Source organism: Podarcis tiliguerta (assembly GCF_965153285.1).
Source record: "Podarcis tiliguerta genome assembly, chromosome: 7".
Classification (NCBI taxonomy): Eukaryota; Metazoa; Chordata; class Lepidosauria; order Squamata; family Lacertidae; genus Podarcis; species Podarcis tiliguerta.
The window spans coordinates 13,954,060-13,975,352 of NC_139540.1; the positions used below are offsets into that span (position 1 = coordinate 13,954,060).

The following is a 21,293-nucleotide window of genomic DNA, read 5'->3' on the forward strand; positions in this document are numbered from 1 at the left end:
ATTAAAATGCATCAGCCACATCACTGCATAGCTTTATCCAATATGCTGGTGAGAGCGAGAGAGCGAGAGAGAGTTTATAGAACTGGAGGCGAGGGAGAAAAACATGGAATCTGGTTGTCACACCTGACTAGTCCCACAGCTCAGTAGCAGAGCATCTTCATGCAGAGAGTCCCAGGTTCAAATCCTGGCATCTCCAGGTCAGGCTTGGAGATAACACTGTCTGATATCCCACACAACTTTCCCCAAGGACTTAGATTTAATTGCAACAAACACGATAGTCAAAACAGATCCATAGCTGGTTGTTTCATAACATTGTTGTTCATTGCCCAATTTTTATGTGCTTGTTTTTGAAGTACATTGTAAGCATATTTTTGTGGGTCTTAATGTTGATTGTTTCTATTTCAGCATAGGGCTGTTTCCTATATTCCTATGGTGCCTTCAGGGCTGAATTTCAGCAGGTGCATCTGTGATTTCATGCAATACCCTCCGAGAGGCCAGTTGCATTATGCTGACATAATAGTGCTCCAGAGAAGGCATATGATTCTCATGTTCTCGTCCAGACAGAAAAAGTGTTCATACACTTAATAGCTTTGACACAAAAGGGAGGCTGTTCCTCCACCAATGAATGTAAACCAGGTTTCCTCAACTTTGGCCCTCAAGATGTTTTGAGACTACAGTTCCCATCATCCCTGACCACTGGTCCTGCTAGCTAGGGATCATGGGAGTTGTAGGCCAAAAACATCTGGAGGGCCAAATTGAGGAAGCCTGAAGTAAACATTAGCACTTTACAGTGTCATGAAAGGATCATCTAGTGAAATTGTTCATTAACAGATTAGGAATGTGGCACACTCATAAAAATGGTCCACTCTCTTCTTCCTTGCCACTCACTTAAAGGTAAAGGGACCCTTGACCATTAGGTCCAGTCGTGGCCGACTCTGGGGTTGCGGCGCTCATCTCACTTTATTGGCCGAGGGAGCCGGCATACAGCTTCTGGGTCATGACTAAGCCGCTTCTGGCAAACCAGAGCAGCACATGGAAACGCTGTTTACCTTCCTGCCGGAGCGATACCTATTTATCTACTTGCACTGGCGTGCTTTCGAACTGCTAGGTTGGCAAGAGCCGGGACCGAAAAACTCACCCCATCGCAGCGATTTGAACCGCCGACCTTCTGATCGGCAAGTCCTAGGCTCTGTGATTTAACCTACAGTGCCACATGCAGTGGAGAAGGGGGCTTTTCTCTATTCCTCTTTGCCCCTGGTGCTCAGCATGCAGGGAGAGAGAGAAAGGAAGAGAAACAGCAGGCTGAAGAGAGAGGAAGACCTCCTGCTGAAACGAAGACACCCCTGATTGCATCAGCAGGAGAGTAAAAAATGGTAAAAGGTAAAGGACCCCACCCCTGGATGGTTAAGTCTAATCAAAGGTGACTATGGGGTTGTGGCGCTCATCTCACTTTCAGGCTGAGGTAGCCGGCGTTTGTCCACAGACAACTTTCAGGGTCATGTGGCCAACATGACTGAACCGCTTCTGGCACAACGGAACACCATGACGGAAACCAGAGCGCATGGAAACGCTGTTTATCTTCCTGCCGGAGTGGTACCTAGTTATCTACTTGCACTGGTGTGCTTTCGAACTGCTAGGTTGGCAGAAGCTGGGACAGAGCAACAGGAGCTCACCCCACCGTGCAGATTTGAACCACTGACCTTCTGATCGGCAAGCCCAAGAGGCTCAATGATTTAGACCGCATCCCTTCCAACAGGGTCCAAATTGGGCTTGGAATTAACCACACTATTTTCTGATTTGGGGGTGAGTCCTCCATTTCCCGAGTCCAATTCACACATCAAGCAGAGGGGGCAACTCTTTCTCCAAGGTATAATAATTTTGGGAAACTTGATTGCCATGTAATTTTTTGGGGTGTCCCCCATTCAATCAATTGTAGTCTCACTGTTTGAATGAACAGGAGATGGAATCCAAGAAAGGACAGGCTTCATATTGGTCACTTAATTACCCTGTTATACACTACGCTGTGTTTTACTGTAGCTACCATCCAGAGTAATGAAATGCAAGCATGCAATCTCTGTCTCTCCCACAATTTTTGGAAATTAATAGCATTTATTCAATTTGACATTGAGTCTGTTGGCAATATTTTTACCACACCTAGATAAGAATTTGCTAAGGGCCACTAGGGACTCAATCTGGACCATGGATTGCCAGTAGCCTAACCTGATATGCAGCATAGTTCTATTATAAAGGTAAAGGGACCGCTGATCATTAGGTCCAGTCATGGACGACTCTGGGGTTGCAGCGCTCATCTCGCTTTACTGGCTGAGGGAGCCGGCGTACAGCTTCCAGGCCATGTGGCCAGCATGACTAAGCCGCTTTTGGCAAACCAGAGCAGCGCATGGAAACGCTGTTTAACTTCCCGCCAGAGCAGTACCTATTTATCTACTTGCACTTTGATGTGCTTTCCAACTGCTAGGTTGGCAGGAGCAGGGACCGAGCAACGGGAGCTCACCCCACCGCTGGGATTTGAACTGCCGACCTTCTGATCAGCAAGCTCTAGGCTCTGTGGTTTAACCCATAGCGCCACCCACCATATCCCAGTTCTATTATACTTTATGCTATAAATTTATTTGTCCACAATAATCTGATAAAGGAAGGGGAAATGCAAAATCTGAAATAGCTTTGCACCTACATCAAAGAGAGATGTCAGTCTTTAAGGAGTGGTGGAACCAGACAAATACCATAGCAGCTAATATAAAGCAATTGCAGATTTCTGTTCTTTTATTGCAGCCGTTTTAGATCCGAATGTCTATCAGGCGAATACATAAAAACCCACCAGCTGCCTCTCCAAGATAATAGCTGATCATCTACATTCTCTAGTACTGTCATGAGAGACGGGAGCTACATCCTTGACAGCCTCTGCTTTTCATCTCTCTCACCAGGAGACTGTCCTAAAAGACCATTCTCTTCTAGTCTAGTATTACTGGCAATGATTTCATCTGATTGTTTTGTTTTCTCAGAGCACATCTCTCTGCCTTTTTCTGAAGTTTCGGGATATAACATCAGGCATAGAGATGAGGAGCAAATGCAAATGTCACATTCCTGATCTCCTCTGGAGTGTTTTAAGTCAGACACATGTTCTCCCTGCTAGCCTCCCTTGGGAGGAGTCCCCCTTCTGCCCCATGGTTTGCTTTAACCATGGTGTATTGTTACCACTATGGCCATGGCTGGTGCAGACCAGAATCACCTTATGACCAATGCTTGCAAATCCTGTACAGATCAAAGCAAGATTATGAGGGAATTTGAGTACCCCTGTAATACAAAGGCTTGCAGTTATGCTACTATCATTATAACACTCAGGCTTTCTGGTTTCCATAAGAATTATTGTTCTTGTCATTTTAAAATGAATATTGAGATTTTTAATGTACCATATTTTTTGCTCTATAAGACTCACTTTTTCCCTCCTAAAAAGTAAGGGGAAATGTGTGTGCGTCTTATGGAGCGAATGCAGGCTGCACAGCTATCCCAGAAGCCAGAACAGCAAGATCTGGTATGTCTTATAGAGCGAAAAATACGGTACATAATAAACCTTGCTATATAAATGAATGGAATACTTCATTACTCAGGAAGTGGTCCTATTTGCACAATACACCAGTATGACTGCATTACCATTTGTGCTACCAGGTCAGCATGCTACTTTCTTGTCCCCTCAAAATTTGGGCCAAAAACACAGGTTGGATAGATTGACATCTCCTCTAGCAACTCCCTTAGTCCCACTGATGTAGGAATATGGATGAATTCAATTTTGTTTACATTTTAATGAGAAACGACTTAATTTGCACTTCTCAAGCCAACATGCGAAGCAAAACCCAATGTCCTTAGAAATCCTCTAAATGTCACAGTGCATTTCTCCAATGAGAGAGAGAGAGAGAGAGAGAGAGGTGGGGAGTGTGCTTTAAAATGCATTGATTAGCAAAAAATGATGTACAAAAATGCATTATTTTATGGGAACTGCACATATAGATTTGTAATGTCAAAACGGCACACCAAAATGTGTTTATTCAAAGGAATTTGCACGGAAATGCTGATTGTTTTCAATACAACTTTTGTTAATGGGAAAAAAATAAATAAACTTTGAATTGCAACAGAAATGTGCAAAACTGACTTTAAAGATTGGGGGAAATGAGAAATTGGGCGGACCAAAATTGGTAGATTTGTCCATATCTACTTGGGAAAGACCCGTATCTCTAGAGACTCAGGTCAAGGAGAGAGATTTAATGAAGCCTATAAGTGTTTTGGGCTATACCTGTTTCCCTCAGTGATGAGCGGCTTCTCTGGGTGTGTGGTAGATACCAGTGGCACTGCAAAGTCATGTGAAGCTTCTCCCGTTCCCTCATGCAGAAGAGGGGTACCTTCCTCCTCCTCTCCCTCATGACCTTTCTTCTTGCTCCCGGCTCCAGGTGACACTCCATCAATAACATTGCCAAAATTCCCTAGAGGTACAAACCAAATATGAGAGAGGGGTAACAGAATTAGGCTACATCCAGGACGAAAGCGTTTAAACACAACCGGACAGCCAAAATGTTGTGAGCACATAAAGATAGAAAGGTTAGGTTGTTTTGGAGGAAATACCATTTGAAAATAGGATTAACGATTTACAGTATATGGATCAAGAAAGGAAGCTTAATTCTATTTGATTAATTGGGAAAATTAATTGGGTAAATGTCTAAACAGGAATTGAACATGCACGGTCGATGGAAATAGGAATGGATGGGAAAGTCTTAGAAATTAAGGAATTAGGAATTAAGAAAAAGTATTTTACTGTGAGCAGCAAAAGGAAGCATCTCAATAGTCAATAGTTAAGTTGGTCTTAATTTTAAATTTGGAAAATTAATTAAAAAATCAATTGTGGAAAATAATAATAAACACAACCAGATTATAACTACGGTAGATCTTTTCCACACACAAGATACTATGGATAATGTTTGAGTTTTGAATTCTCAAAAGTTGTCCTCTTGTTGACCCTGTTTCTGAAGACTCCTCCTATACAACATCCTTGATGGTCTTAAAAGAGAATTAGACAAGTTCATCAGTGGCTACCAGCCACAATGGCTATGGTCTACCTTCGCTGTCAGAGGCAGCCAATTTCCGGGAATCACAGGTGAGGAGGATGCTATAGGAAACCAGGTCTTTGTTCTGGCTTCCTATAGGATTCTGGTTGGCCACAGGGAGAACAAGCTTGTGGATTAGGTGAGCCTTTGGCCTGATCCAGCAGGTCTCTTCTCGTGCTCAAAGATTTTATTACTCTTTGCCGTGCAAATACACAAAGGAAGTCCTTTCTTGTCCAGCCTCTCCCAAGTCCATGCTTGAGTAAATATTAGACACCGCCTTGTTTACTAAGGAGGCCTTTCCTTATCAGAAAAAACCACTCTGTTCTTGAACATGGAGAATGATAAAGGTGTTACCGCAGCTACTGCATACAAACAGGGAGGGATAGCCCAGGTCAAGCAAGGCAGGGTCAAAGTAGAGACATGTAAGAACTTCCCTGTGGTTTAATGACCTGTTGGAGTCTTCCTTAAGTCTGCTTTCTGGTCTTAAATAGAAGTTAGGATGTTCATCTGTAATGCCTGCCTTATTTGTTGTTGTTTAGTCGTTTAGTCGTGTCTGACTCTTCGTGACCCCATGAACCAGAGCACGCCAGGCACTACTGTCTTCCACTGCCTCCCGCAGTTTGGTCAAACTCATGCTGGTAGCTTCGAGAACACTGTCCAACCATCTTGTCCTCTGTCGTCCCCTTCTCCTTGTGCCCTCCATCTTTCCCAACATCAGGGTCTTTTCCAGGGAGTCTTCTCTTCTCATGAGGTGGCCAAAGTATTGGAGCCTCAGCTTCACGATCTGTCCTTCCAGTGAGCACTCAGGGCTGATTTCCTTAAGAATGGATAGGTTTGATCTTCTTGCAGTCCATGGGACTCTCAAGAGTCTCCTCCAGCACCATAATTCAAAAGCATCAATTCTTCGGCAATCAGCCTTCCTTATGGTCCAGCTCTCACTTCCATACATCACTACTGGGAAAACCATAGCCTTATAGCGGTGCAAAAGCTAATAAAATCACTATTAGAGGGCAGATATCATGACATCCCAGTTGAACAGAGATGATGCCCGTGCAACTCTGGTGAGATTAAAACCATTGGACATGTTCTTCTATACTGCCTGTTGTATTGCGATACCCAAAGAGAGCTAATTCAACCACTACTAAGGAAATTACGGTACCTGGCCACTCAGGAAACCTATGTTAAATATCTGCTTGCTGACAACAATCTAAATATCACCAGGCCTGTAGAGAAATTCGGTTTTATGGCAATGGGACAAGACAGGCTGCGATGACAATGATGGCTGATGAATGAGCACTGATTTTAAACTTTGGAACACAGTTTTTAGTTGAAGGAGTGATATTTTTTAATGTAAATAAGTTTATAGGAAATTTCTAATTATGTCCACCTCTTGATACGGATGAAGCGTATGTTTCTGTTGCTAATTTTGCTGTCTGGTCTTTGACTGCAATAAAGATGGATTGATTGAATAAAGTAACCTGCTGAAAGTTGTGCAGATTTTTTGGTTTGCCTATTGTGCTACAGTTTGAGAACAACCTGATCTAGGAGGAAAACCAGGATATCAGAGCCCGTTTGATGTTCCTACTTTCCTATTTATGACTGAGAAATGGCACCTGCAATTTTAAAAAATGCAAAACCTTTTCTGACTAGGAAGTGTATTTGATTTCTCTTCAGAGGTCTGACTTGCAAAAGAGAGTGAGACAAAGGCAATATGCTTTGCAACACATTGCATGCTCACAGTCATCATATACTATTTCTAAAAAAAGAGCAAAATGAAATAATTCCCTGAGAAATGTCACTTATGCTGTTTAATTTTTTTAAAACCTTCCTCAGAATTCCCAGATATCCCTCACCAGAGAAGGCACTTCCAAATTCACCTCAGCAGAGTACATTAGCAACCTAGTTTCCTGGGATAGCTCAGTCAACAGAGCATAAGACTCTTAACCTGAAGGTCATGGGTTCGAGTCCCTGCATTGCAGGGGGTCAGACTAGATGGCCCTTAGGATACCTTCCAACTCTACAATTCTATGATTCCTAACAAGTGCCAAATATTGAGGATGCCTCCAGACTGTCATTATTTTGCAGGAGGGATTCAAGAGCATGCCACAAAATTTAGGTTTGCCTATTGACAGTGGAGCAAAGTACTCTGTTATCCCTGCACAACAAATTCGCTTTTTAAAAGAATCAGACATCTTTGCAGTTAGGAAAGTGACAAGGAAATGCATTGAAAAGCATGGAATGAATGGATGTTTAACAGAAAGGTGTATAAACATGATGCAAGCAAATTAGGGCAAGTACTCAATGTCGTATAATCTGCCTGCAAACAAATGGGAATAACTGATCAGTAAAGACTGGATACAATCTAAGCTCCATGTAAGCTTTGTGCAAGCAGATCAGGAGGAAAGCTCAATAAATAGGTCATCTGGGAGGAGCCCTTTGAAATGCCCCTATTAATGAAATCATTTTTTGGTTTCCTCAAAATTCCCACAAAGGTTTCACTTGAACAGGGTCCTCTAAGTTCACTTTGAATTTTGCTACCGGAATAATATAGTGGCAAGTCTACCTTTGATGTTGGAGAACATGAATTTAAACTAATGTCTGTAGGAGAACTTTTATCAGTCCATTATGGCTGGGATACAAAAATCAGCAAGGCAAAGTTGCTGAGTTATTTGACTGTTATGTATTCAGTGGTCTGTTTGCCTGAGCTTGTGTCTGGGCTAAGGATTCTGAGCTCCTGTGCTCTGATTTGATACATGATGTCCAATCACAGAACATTTCAGGATTTGGGCCTCTGCCATTGGCCCTTGAACTTTGAGTCGTGATTCGCAGCTTGGAAGTTTAGGCAGCCAATCACGTTGGGAGTGGGAGTGGCCCAGGCTCTCAGGAATGTATATAAGCAGTTGCTTTGCCCCTGTTTCCCAGTTATGGAGTTCAATAAAGTCTCTTGCTGTTCTCGCTGTGTCGTGCCTCATGGGAACCCACCTACACTTCAATGACCCTCTTGCTCACAGAATTTAGTACACCGATCCGTATTCTCTACCACTGAAGATCCAACATCCTTATTTTGCTTCCGTGGCAAAAACTGGCCCAGAACTTGAAAGAGGAGAAGAGGTTTATACCAGATCCTCTAAATTTTCCCCTGGCCCACAAGTGCAGTCAGATAAATCAGTTTGATAGCAACATCAGTTTGTAGATTCTCGACCATATCACCACCACCTCCTGTTTTTTTGTATGCCACTTTCCCACAAAACTGTGGCCAAAGTGGTTTACAACATAACAAATGAACAATTTAAGTATAACAATTCAAATATATATGTATGTATGCATGTATAAAGGTAAAGGTACCCCTGCCCGTACGGGCCAGACTTGACAGACTCTAGGGTTGTGCGCCCATCTCACTCAAAGAGGCTGGGGGCCAGCGCTGTCCGGAGACACTTCCGGGTCACGTGGCCAGCGTGACATCGCTGCTCTGGCAAGCCAGAGCCGCACACGGAAACGCCGTTTACCTTCCCGCTAGTAAGCGGTCCCTATTTATCTACTTGAACCCAGGAGTGCTTTCGAACTGCTAGGTTGACAGGCGCTGGGACCAAACAACGGGAGCGCACCCCGCCGCGGGGATTCGAACCGCCAACCTTTCGATCGGCAAGCTCTAGGTGCTGAGGCTTTTAACCACAGCGCCACCCACGTCCCACAGCGCCACCCGCATCCCACAGCGCCACCCGCGTCCCGTGTATATATGTGTATAATAAACAATTATAAATAATATCAATAAATAAATACCCAAAATATGAACCCATACAAGTTTTGCATAAAACACTACAAATAAAGCAATCTAAAACTTAACAACTTAAAACTAAACAGGAGAGAGAATAATACCTGAAACAGAAATAAAGGAGTAGAAATAACAACATCCACACACACCAGATAATGCATCTATTTCCAATCGTTTGGATCCAAGACTCAGCCATCCAAACAGTGTGGACATTCCCTACTCTGACTTTCATCCAGAAGGACCTTATGGTTGCTATTATCATGGGCTCTCATTCCACACAGAAGATCGTAGCTTTCCTCCTACATTCTCCCTCAAATCAGCAGACATTCATCCAACCTGGAGATCATAAACCAAGTTTTTTTGGGGGGAGGGAGGACCTTTGGCTTTGTGGAGACTTTATAGCCCTTTCTCAAAATTAAAGATAGGGGTAAAAGTGGAGAAACACACAAGGAACATCCCTCCCCCCCACTTACCAACAGACACCTCAAAGCTTATTGGTTTATCTCCAACCTTCCTATCGATCATCGTAGCTTCAAAAAAGGCCCCAAAGAGAAGGAATTCCTCAAATTGCTCCTCATGGATCTGGTAGCAGGTCGAAAGAAAGAAAGAAAGAAAGAAAGAAAGAAAGAAAGAAAGAAAGAAAGAGCGAGCGGTGGGCAGAAAAAAGAACAAATTTGATTTATTGCACATACAGCTCTCTGTGAGGGCGAGCATTGGCTCAAATAAAGAGGAACTTAGAAGAGCTGTCTCCATTTTAGTCTTGCGTTATGTCAAATTTCTGAGCAGGTTTAATCTGATGCTGTCTTAAATCAACAGCCCACTCCGATGGCTGAATTTGTGTTAACCGTAAGAAAACCATGATATCCATGGTAACTTCTGGCCGGTTCAGATTGTGGCTGTCAGCTTTTGCTATGTACTCCTTGCACAACATGTCCTCAACCAGAGGCCTTTGGTCTTTTAAGAAATAATGCACTCTGGGAATTTGTGTTTCATGTGAATGCTGCAAACTGTGAAAGATCCTCTGAGTCTTTATAGGGTCAGCAAACATTTTCAGCAGGGGGCAGTCCACTGTCCCTCAGACCTTGAGGGGGGCTGGACTATATTTTGAAGGGGGAAAATGATGCAAGAGCACCATGAGCCCCAGTGGCTGCTTACCTGTGTCTTGCAAGCGGCAGGGGCTGGCGGCGGTGGCCGGACAATGAGCGGCGCATGAAAGGACTCCGGAGATGGGCTGCTTAAAATGGTGGCCACTCAAGCGCTGCTGCTGCTGGCCCCAACAAAGCCCAGCCCCCTTCCTCCTCTAGGCAGGGCGGGGAGAAGCCAGGAGGAGGGAGGGAGGAGGCACCAGCCTTGTGAGGGAGAGGGAAAGAACGCATGTGCGCTGGTGATCCACGTGGTAATTCCCGGACCGTCTGCGGGCCGGATCCAGAAGGCAATTGGGCCTGATCTGGCCCACAGACCTTAGTTTGCCTATCCATGCTTTATAGAGCTACACAGGCCAGGGATCTGTGGGGTGAGGGAGAAGCTGTGGTTCCTAAACCAGACAGGCCATAGGCAAGGTGGGGAACCATAGTTCTACAGATGTTGTGGACTACCATAATCCCAAGCCATTGGCCATGCTGACTGGGACTGATGGACGTTAGAGTCCCATAACATATGGAGGACCACAGCCTTGTAAATGAGATCCACTTTTCAAATCGAGCACCTTTTAAGAAAATTTACCTCAGGCAGTACATCAAAAGGCTCCACCTCCACATCTGTTGAGTTTGTTTTATCTGAAGGGGAAGGTTTTCCATCTTCAGCTCCTTTGTCTTTGTCTTTTCCCGATCCTTTTGAGCCTTTGGAGTCTTTGTCCTTGGAAGGTAGCTTTATTTCCTTGATCATCTTTGAAAACTTTGATTCGTGGGCTCCCCCGGAGAGGATCTCCACTGCCAGCTCGATCAAGAGCCGTCCCCTGAAAGAGACACCTTCTCCGTAACCTTCATTGAGCTCTTGGTGGTCGTCCATCAGGGTGTGGTTCCTGGGGGAACCGTAAAGATTGATCCAAGCAGGCCCAAAGGTAGGCAAGAACCCTGAAGAAGACATATATGCAACAAACGTCAAAGGAATGTCAAAGGAACGTCAAAGGCAGGGATCTGTATACCAGCTGCTCGAAGAGGCAAATTCCTGCACTTACTACTAAAATTACACATGGAGATTTAACTCTTCGATAGTTGGTGTCAAATGCGCCCCAATAGTGTCAAAAAGAATAATAAAACATTTATGCAAGGTTTTTTGTTTTGTTTTTTACAACTCCATATTCCAGAGATTCCTCAAACAAAATTTGATTTGGTTTTATTATTGTTATTATTTATTAGAGTTTATCAAGAGAAATGAAAAACTTCTTTTTTATTTGGTGATGAGAGGTTTTGCTTCTGCACATGAGTCTGGAAAACCGCTCTGAGCTGAAGCATTCCTTCCTCACCCACCCTAGAATGTTTAGTTCACATTGAGTTCATGAAACATCATACCCTGACCTGTTCTTAATGCATGGTTGACCACATCTATGAATGCGATAGTTATGCCCTTTTAAGTTTTGCTATATCAATCACTAGTAATAGTTTAATAAGGAGGTTTTCATACCTGTCCAATTCTGTGTTCCCTTTCCCAACCTTTAATCTATTGATGATTAATGCCTATATGCAACCCTTGCATATGATTTGTGTTAACCAATCAGCAACAAGCACATATGTGGCAATGCTGTAATATTCAATAAAAGGGACTCTGTGAGACATGCTCGAGAGATGCCTCCCATATGACACTTGTCACTCGTCCGTCGTTTATTTCAACCCAACAATTTGGTTCAAACTAAAATATTAATCCAGAGGCAAAAAAGAGAAAGAGGAGAGGAGAGAGAGAGAGAGGGAGGAAGAGATAAAGAAAAATAAATAGAAAAGTAATTAAAAGAAAGAAACAGAGAGAAAGTTAAGAAGCTGTACGTAAACATTATTCACTTCATCCACACCAGTGTAACACCCAATAAAGCCAATTTCTATAAATGATTTATCTTCAACCTTCAAATCCAAATGTCATTATTTCACAAACTGTGATTTGAATTGCCATGTGCTGTTGCAAGCCCTCCATCATAACTTTGGTGAAAACAGGATGTGTTTATTCTCCAAACCACCTCCTGAAACAATGAAATGATATAAAGAAGAGATGGCCTTCAGAAGGTGCTCTTTCTGAAAGGCTTTACTGCCCTTCCAAAGATGCTCAGACTTCGGTTCTGCTCATCCTAAAGGGCGAGAGAGAGAGAGAGGACCAGAAATGCCTCTATAACACAGACATTTTAAACAGTCCAGAGTTGCCTTTTAAAAACCGATCCATGCATAGCTCTTCACCTTTATCTCCATCCTGTTCATTCGAGATCTTCTTCAAGTCTATGAAGTGGGTGGCTAAGGCCACGTCATTCATGCTCCCTTCGTCCCACACCTGGATTTTGACCCTTCGGCAGAGAGGGGGGAACATCTCCTTGAAGACGACCTGCTCGTGCCACACGGGATCGGCGCAATTCTTCTGCACCGTAGTTCGACCCTAAAATGAAAAGTTGTAGGTTGCGGGATCGACAGGGTTAATGCACACAAAATCACCTTCAGACATTACTGTGGGGAAGCACTATTCTTCTGTTCCTGTGCATGTTAGTGCTAAGGATTGCAGAATTGGAGCGATTCTCACATACTGGTAGTGTCTGCTTGCATAGCTATTATCACGCAATCACCTTACCCCCGAATGCGCCCCCTCGACCACTTCAGTCATTTGAACTGGCACTGCTACAAGTGCCACATGACACCCATTTTGCTTTTGTGAGAGCTCTGTCTTGTGATGTGGCAGCGCCTGTACAGTACTCTGCAATGGCCTGCCTGTTGACATTAAAGGTAAAGGTACCCCTGACCATTGAGGGACGAGGGTGGTGCTGTGGGTTAAATCACAGAGCCTAGGGCTTACCGATCAGAAGGTTCAAATCCCTGCGACGGGGTGAGCTCCCATTGCTCGGTCCCTGCTCCTGCCAACCTGGCAGTTCAAAAGCACATCAAAGTGCAAGTAGATAAATAGGTACCGCTCTGGCGGGATGGTAAACAGCGTTTCCGTGCGCTGCTATGGTTCGCCAGAAGTAGCTTAGTCATGCTGGCCACATGACCCGGAAGCTGTATGCTGGCTCCCTCGGCCAATAAAGCGAGATGAGCACCGCAACCCCAGAGTCAGTCACAACTGGACCTAATGGTCAGGGGTCCCTTTACCTTTACCCCTGACCATTAGGTCCAGTCACGCACAACTCTAGGGTTGCGGCGCTCATCTCGCTCTATAAGCCGAGGGAGCCGGCATTTGTCCGCAGACAGCTTCTGGGTCATGTGGCCAGCATGACTAAGCCGCTTCTGGTGCAATCAGAAAAGCGCACAGAAACGCTGTTTACCTCCCCGCCGGAGCGCTACCTATTTATCTACTTGCACTTGACATGCTTTCGAACTGCTAGGTGGGCAGGAGCTGAGACCGAACAAGGGGAGCTCACCCTGTCGCTGGGATTTGAACCACCAACCTTCTGATCGGCAAGCCCTAGGCTCTGTGGTTTAGACCACAGGGCCACCTGCGTCCCTCTGTTGACATTAGGCAAGCACTTTTGTTGGTACTCTATTCGGCACCCACGAAAAGCATGGGCTGCCTGCTTGAAGCAATTGAGAGGGGACAACCAAGCATTTGTCTTGGCAGAATGCACATTTCTTGTGCAAGCTGTGAAGAACAGAAGGGCAGCAGTGGAGGGTTTTTTTGCCATGGGTGAAGATCCTGTTGCAAAAGGGAAGGTGGGTGAAGAACCAGTTGGGTGGAAATGGCGCAGAAGCAGAGGCTGGCCAAGCATTTTTCAAAGGAACCTTCAAAGCAGTTTGACAGTGGAACAGATTGTCTAGGGGAATGATGAGCTCTCCTTCGCTGGAGGTGTTTTAAGCAGAGGATGGGCAGCCATCTGTCAGGGTTGCTGTAGTTGCAAGATTCCTGGATGAGATGACCTTCAAGATCCCTTCCAACTCTGACATTCCATGTTCCCATTATTAAATTACTTGATGGGTGCATAACTCCTGGCCTGGGGTGTCTCCAGATTGTCAGTATTCTGCATGATGGATTCAAGGTCATACTGAATCCTAAGGTTTGCCTATGTAAGGGGATCAAAATGCTCTGACACCTTAGCACAACAAATCCACCTTTGGTCTTCAGTGCACAATGCTAGCAAAATACATTTTGGTGTCATAAAACTGATTGCCAGCTAAGTGTACTGATGTCATACCAATGTCATATACTGTACCATGCAAACACAATAAAAACAAAAGGGAATAAATATTGCAAAGAATCCCAATCCAATCTGGATTATGTCCCAGCCCTCTGTTACAAACTCTGATTGATTGATTGATTGATTGATTGGTTGGTTGGTTGGTGTTGGTGTTGACCTTTAAAGTCCTAAACGGCTTTAAGGAACATCTCCATGCCCATCGTTCAGCTTGGACACTGAGTTCTGAGGGACTTCTGGTGGTTCCCTCACTGTGAGAAGTGAAGATACAGGGAACCAGGCAGAGAAGTTACAGGGAACACCCTCCTCTCTCCACCCATCAGATGTCAAACAGATAAACAACGACATAACTTTTAGAAGACATCTGAAAGCAATCCTGTATTGGGAGGTTCTTGATGTTTGATGTTTTCTGTGTTTTTATTATGTTGGAAGCTGCCCAGAGTGGCTAGGGCAACCTAGTCAGATGGGTGGGTTATAAGTATATTATTATTATTATTATTATTATTATTATTATTATTATTATTATTATGTTTTATACCAAATTAATGGTTACAGCATCTGCCAAAGAATCCTGACAGCTGTTGCCTGGTGACAAGGCAGCTAATCAACCAACCAACACGAAAAGGTGGCATTTGTGATCACGTTGACCCACTTACCATTAGACCTGCAAATGTGACCACCACAAATGGATCCACAAGGTCCTTGCTGTCGCCCATGAAGGCTTTTGTTACATTGGCCATGATGCTTGAGTTCATTTTGGGAAGCCCTTCAGCTTTGTAGATTCTCACGTAAAATCTGGCCCAAGGCCTTTCTGATGGAAATCCTTTGGGAATCAAGAGGTTCCTGCAGAAAATGAAAAAAGACCAGTTCTCTGAAGAAAGCTAAGTGGTTGTTTTTTTTTTTTAAAAAAAGAAATGTTTGCTCAAACTTAGGAACAAAGTAGACAAGATACTGTTCATGCAATAAGTAATTATGTAGATTGATTAATTTAAAAAAGCAAGTATAGAAGGGGCTGATCCAGATCAGGACTCTGGGAGTGGAGAAGGAAGGCTTTGCCATCCCCATCCCCATTGTAGTCCTGATCCTAATGAGGTGCTAATTACCTTTTAAAAGTCACTTATGCAATTGCCAATTTCATTTCCATTTCATTCAGACACTTCCACTCTGCAAAAGCACCCAAGGTGGTTTACATTAAAAAACCACAGTTTCCAGGGTCCCCCAGGGAGAAAGAATGACCGTAGCCAGTTCACGTTTGGCATACTCCCCTGCGGCAGGGAGGGTTTGCCTCTTTTGCCTAGGACTAAGTAAGATACCAGTCGAGAGAAGCCATTCCGCAGGCTTTTGCATTGCAGCTGCCATCTATATATGTCAGAGTCAGAACGCCGGCAAGATCGTAATTAAGTTGTGGCCGTACTTCTCTATCTGCTCTTCTGCATCACTTGCTTTCTGAGTGGCTTGCAGCGTGTCTCCTTTCCCTGCGACGCTGATGTCGCACTTCAGATATCCTTTGGTTCCTGTCCTTATGTCCGCAGGGTCTGTGAGGACAGCCCACTTGTCACAAAACTGATGACCTGGAAAGGAAACATACAAGCATGAACGGTCCACAGGAGAGCTTCTGAAATCATTGTCTCTTGGGGAAGGGGTAGGGGGAGACATGTGCCTTAGCAGCCAGCAAATCACCAGCAATAACTATTCTTTCCGCTCCGTGAACAAAATTGGCAACACTCTGGAAAGTAAATGTATTTCATTTATTCAAAATGTTCTTAACCTGCCTGTCAAGGTTCTGTTTTGCTTTTGCAAACAAAACCCTCTCATTGTGACTTCTTAGCAGCAAAACAAATGAGCAAATGGAGAATAAAGCCTTATCGAGACCCATCAGGTACTGGTGAAGCACAAGTTTTTGGAAAGGCCATAGCTTAGTGGTAGAGAATCTGCTTTGCATGCAGAAGGTTCAAACGCCATCTTCTTCAGGAAGAAGCTGTGGTGCCCTCCACGATGGAGTGTCAGGGATTGGCTGGACGAGGAAGAGCCGCCTGCCCAAGAGCCCCCCCCCCCAGGAAGGGCACAGAAGACAATGACTTAGATCAGTGGTCCCCAGACTAAGGCCCACGGGCCAGATAAGGCCCAAGAGACTCATTTGTCCAGCCTGTGGCGACCCCCACTGCCCGCTGGTGCTGCCCGCTCTTATCGGTGCTGCGCAGCTGCCCACTTCCACCTAAGTTTGTTCTGTGTTTTTTTTTATTCATTTCAACTGCGTCAGACCAACGTGGCTACCTACCTGAATCTTATATACAGTGGACGCTCAGGTTGCGAATGTGATCCATGCAGGATGCACGTTCGCAAACAGCAGCATTTGCAACCTGCAGCGGCGCGTCTCCACATGTGCGGGTTGTGATTCGGTGCTTCTGCGCATGTGCAAAGTGCAATTTAGTGCTTCTGCACATGCGCGACCGGCAAAACCTGGAAGTAACCTGTTTCGGTACTTCCAGGTTTCGGCGGGTCCGTAACCTGAAAAAACACAACCTGAAGCATCTGTAACCCAAGGTATGACTGTAGTCTGTTTGCCATGAGCAACCCATAGTCCAATTTTTGTTTCCCACCCCACCCCCATGGCAAACCATATGCTCAGAGATTCTGTGAATCAGCCTTGAGATTAACAAAAGAAGGGCCAGATTGAAACTGTGTATCTTACCTGGCTCATTGTAAACGGTCCCCAGATCTACTTTAAAGGAGCCGATCAATATGCTCCCTATCAGCTTGTTATGCATAACCTGTTGGAGGAAGATGCATGAAGGAATATATGCTTGGTACATGAAGCATTTACAGAATAGAGATCAAATATTATTCATGTCGATAATGGAAGGAGCCTAGCATTTTTAATACTAGGCAGTGAAAACCTTGTATGTTGTAACTAATTCCTGGCTCCGGTTCTTTGTCATACTCTAGCACAGAGTTTCTCAAACTTGGGTCTCCAGCTGTGTTGGGTCTCCAGTGTGGTGTAGTGGTTAAGAGCGGTAGTCTCATAATCTGGGGAACCGGGTTCGCGTCTCCGCTCCTCCACATGCAGCTGCTGTGTGACCTTGGGCCAGTCACACTTCTGTGAAGTCTCTCAGCCCCACTCACCTCACAGAGTGTTTGTTGTGGGGGAGGAAGGGAAAGGAGAATGTTAGCCGCTTTGAGACTCCTTAAAGGGAGTGAAAGGCAGGATATCAAATCCAAACTCTTCTTCTTCGTCTTCTTTTGGGACTACAATTCCCATCATCCCTGACCACTGGTCCTGCTAGCTAGGGATGATGGGAGTTGTAGTCCAACAACAGCTGGAGACCCAGGTTTGGGAAACCCTGCTCTAGCATGACCAAGAAAGGGTGCAATTCAACCCACCTCACCCTGTCCCTCTTCCCACAATGAATTCCCACAATGGGTCAGTGAATCTGGCTGTTAACCAGCTGTGGGCAGAATTCCTGCGTCGCAGGGGGTGGGCTAGATGACCCTCAGGGTCCCTTCCAACTCTACATTTCTGTGATCGGAAGAACCTGCTAATCAAGCTAATGGCCCATCTAGACCAGAGTCCTTTTCTTATAGTGGGAAACCCACAAGAAGGACCTGAAAAGAAGAGTACTCTCCCTTCTTGGGACTTCCAGCAACTGGTATTCAGAAGCATTGCTAACCCTGACCAAGGCAAATAGATTTAAAAATAAAACAATCCCAAATTTGATTTGAAGATGAATAAAGATTTCTGCCAAGCATTCTGCAATTGGTTCCCGCGGAGTGCCTATTTGTCTCATTCTTTCCATTTTATTCCATTGACACATTTGATTTGCAAAGCAATACAGCACGGTAACTAAAATGAATATTTGATTAACACCACAGTGAGCGTTATTATCCAGGCAGCAAGTTAATGTGTCCTCTCAGTGCCCCACTCCCTTGCAGCAATCAAGAATCAGATCCTCAACCAAGACAAATCCCCGAGACTCAGCAAAGCAGACATGGTTTTTACATTAGCTGAGAATCTGACATACTTCCTTATAGTCTGGGTTCTGTGGGGTTTTACAGCCTGGCCTTAAGTGCTGCATTAAGGGTGCCATGCAAAATGCAAGAACTAAGAAGCAGAAAAGAGACTTGGTAATTTAATAGATGATTGCAATTATTGTTTACCTCCAAGATGAAAAGGCAATATTAAAAATGCATGAGCAAAACTATCCGTATAAAAATGGTCAAAACAGTTTTCTGTTTGTCCAACTACAAGTAAGTCTCGCCTCCCTTTTATATAATTGAGAAATCTGATCTCATCACTTCTTTGGTCATCGTTCTCCACGCTTCCTGGTTCAGAAAAACAAATTCGTTTCTGGCCAACTAAAATTGTATATACTCACCGAGATCTTGATAATTTTGTCAAAGAGATGTACTTGGGGTCCAATGAAGTCAAACACAAAATACTGTGGGAAGAAAAAAACACAGAATTTCAAGTTAATATATATTACATCTCTCTCACACACACAGAATTCTCTCAAATTATGGTCCTCGGGATTCTTTATGGAAGACCATAAAGCAGGAGGCAGAGTTGGCTTTGACTTTATTTATTCATTTACAGACACAAAGCCAAGCCAGTTCTTGGCACATTAGGGTGGCCAAGGTGGTGCCTTCTACATGTTTTTGAACTTCAGCTTCCATCAGCCCCATCCAACATGGCCGGTGCTCAGGGATGATGGCAACTGGGAGTTCAACCACATCCAGAAGGCACTGCAATGACTAACCCCCAGACTACTGTGTGATAGAGAAAAGTGCATAAAGGTAAAGGTACCCCTGCCCGAAGGCCAGTCGTGACTGACTCTAGGGTTGCGCGCTCATCTCACTCAAGAGGCCGGGAGCCGGCACTGTCCGAAGACACTTCCGGGTCACGTGGCCAGCGTGACGAAGCTGCATCTGACGAGCCAGCGCCAGCGCTGCACACGGAAACACTGTTTACCTTCCCGCTATAAAGCGGTCCCTATTTATCTACTTCCACTTTGATGTGCTTTCGAACTGCTAGGTTGGCAGGAGCTGGCGGGAGCTCACCCCGCCGCGGGGATTCAAACCGCCGACCTTACGATCAGCAAGTCCTAGGCACTGAGGTTTTACCCACAGCGCCACCCACGTCCGGAGAAAAGTGCATACTTCATTGTAAAACGGTGAATTGGTTCCTTCTTTGACAGTTGTCTGCTTCTTTTCATCGCCAATTTCAATAATCACCACGGGATCAATGTTCTCACCGACGAGTTGGCGGGCTTCAATGATGGTTATGGCAATCTGTGAGGGTGAAATGAAGCATATGCTTGTAGCTTCCTACTGAGGGAGGCTTCAATCGTTTCTTATAGGAATGGACAACCTCCCTGCCCCAATTTACCTGATAATTCTGTGATTTCACCTCGCCTTCATGGACCTTTGACTCCACCTTCGCTCTGTTTCCATTTCAGAACACAAGGACATGCGTCAGCCTTTAAGATGTTGTGCCTTTTCCATCTTGTAACAACTAGAACGTGATTCACCTTAGCACCTATACCGTTATGAGTTATAGTTAAAGGCAAGGATAGAGAAGGATTTAATCTGGAAATCCCCTCTATACAAGATTGGATCCAAAAGCTGACAGAATATGCCGAATTAGATGGTCTATCAGGAAAAAAAGAATAAATCAAAACAGGAATTTGTTTCAAAATGGGAAAGAATATTTGAAAAATAAATATAGTAGTTTAAATTCTGTTGCAGCATTCGAGGAACTTCAGTAATAGTTGCAAGGTAGATATAAGAAATTAGATATATTAAGAAAAAGTTTAATTATGATAAAAGTGTGTATTGGCAATAAGTAATATGAAATGGAAATATGGAATAGACGGGAGGTTGGGTCTTTAGTGTGAAGACCAATATATGTTTTATTGTTTGTTAAGAAAATTATGTGTCTATGGTTATTCCTGCGTGTAACTTGGTATTTGTGTTTTTTTCTTTTTTCTTGCTATATCAATAAAAAAAATTTTTAAAATTTAAAAAAGAGAGAGAGAAGGATTTCATCTGGTTTGCATTTTTAAGCTAAATTACATCTCCCAGATTAATATACAGATTGGGACACCATTATCAATTAGATTTTGCATTTATATGAATTCCGTGGTACAGAGCTCAATTAAAAGAAATGCACCAAAATGCCTAGATTGGGGTTTCCCAATCTTGGGTCTACAGCTCTTATTAAACTACAACTCTCATCATCCATAGCTAGCAGGGCCAGTGGCCAAGAATGATGGGAATTGTAGTCCAAAACCAACTGGAGACCCAAACCCTGGCCTAGATAGATCATTGGTGACCCCTACAAACTAGTGTGAAAATTGAGGTCATGACGGCAGAAAAACAAAAATGCAGCATTTCATAAGTGACCCTCAGAACCATCTACTGTGTGAAGACATGGCGGGCCTCAGCTCAGCTACTTGCTCAGACCAGTGAGCAAGCTTGACAGACAACCCAGAATCTTGGACAGAAACCAAGGATTGTCAGCTGGCCTGGTCTACCCTATCTTTCTTAAGAAGCTTCCTTGCTGGTCCAGCTGATCTCCCTACAGTAGCTGTAAAATTCTATGGTTGGTAGTGTGCTGAATCTTGGCTGACAGGATTTATTACCATATGTGGAATAACACCTACATGATAGGGATGGAGAGAGATTTGATTGAGTTTGCATTTAAAGACAAATCTATCCAGTTTTCTAAAAACATATTGCAAAACAAAACACAGCCATTCTTTGAAATCTGAATTTTGCAATGCAATTCTCCTGCCAAGTCATGTGTTCAAAAGTGCATATACTTGGGTAAAATGTGCATAGAAACACGTGATATTAGGGAGAATTGCTTTGCAACAATGTGCACAATAGGAGACATTGCATTAAAAAATATGCGTGTTAGGAGAAATTTGCAGTAAGATTCTGGTGAGTTTTCACAAGGACTTTTAAAAAACAAAGAAATCACAAACTGATATGGAAATGTGGAGTGCTGAACTTGAGATTGGGGGGGAAATGAGGAACAGAGAAAGAAATGGACAGATTCAACCAGCACTCTTTGGGATTTTGGGGTTAGCTCAATGAA

General features: G+C 44.0%; 1 protein-coding gene across 2 annotated transcripts in view; it reads right to left on the reverse strand.

Annotated features, from left to right (window-relative positions):
- The window catches only part of FER1L6 (fer-1 like family member 6), a 120,086-nt gene that overhangs the window by 71,651 nt on the left and 27,142 nt on the right, over nucleotides 1-21,293 (reverse strand). For both annotated transcript variants that reach the window (XM_083450393.1, XM_083450392.1), the window contains exons 4-13: nucleotides 19,581-19,635; nucleotides 19,352-19,483; nucleotides 18,571-18,633; nucleotides 16,890-16,968; nucleotides 15,612-15,768; nucleotides 14,854-15,040; nucleotides 12,264-12,456; nucleotides 10,606-10,955; nucleotides 9,357-9,465; nucleotides 4,307-4,493 (exon numbers count right to left, since the gene is read on the reverse strand). In XM_083450393.1, coding sequence (XP_083306519.1) covers nucleotides 4,307-4,493; nucleotides 9,357-9,465; nucleotides 10,606-10,955; nucleotides 12,264-12,456; nucleotides 14,854-15,040; nucleotides 15,612-15,768; nucleotides 16,890-16,968; nucleotides 18,571-18,633; nucleotides 19,352-19,483; nucleotides 19,581-19,635 — 1,512 coding nt within the window. The remainder of the gene's footprint in view (nucleotides 1-4,306; nucleotides 4,494-9,356; nucleotides 9,466-10,605; nucleotides 10,956-12,263; nucleotides 12,457-14,853; nucleotides 15,041-15,611; nucleotides 15,769-16,889; nucleotides 16,969-18,570; nucleotides 18,634-19,351; nucleotides 19,484-19,580; nucleotides 19,636-21,293) is intronic.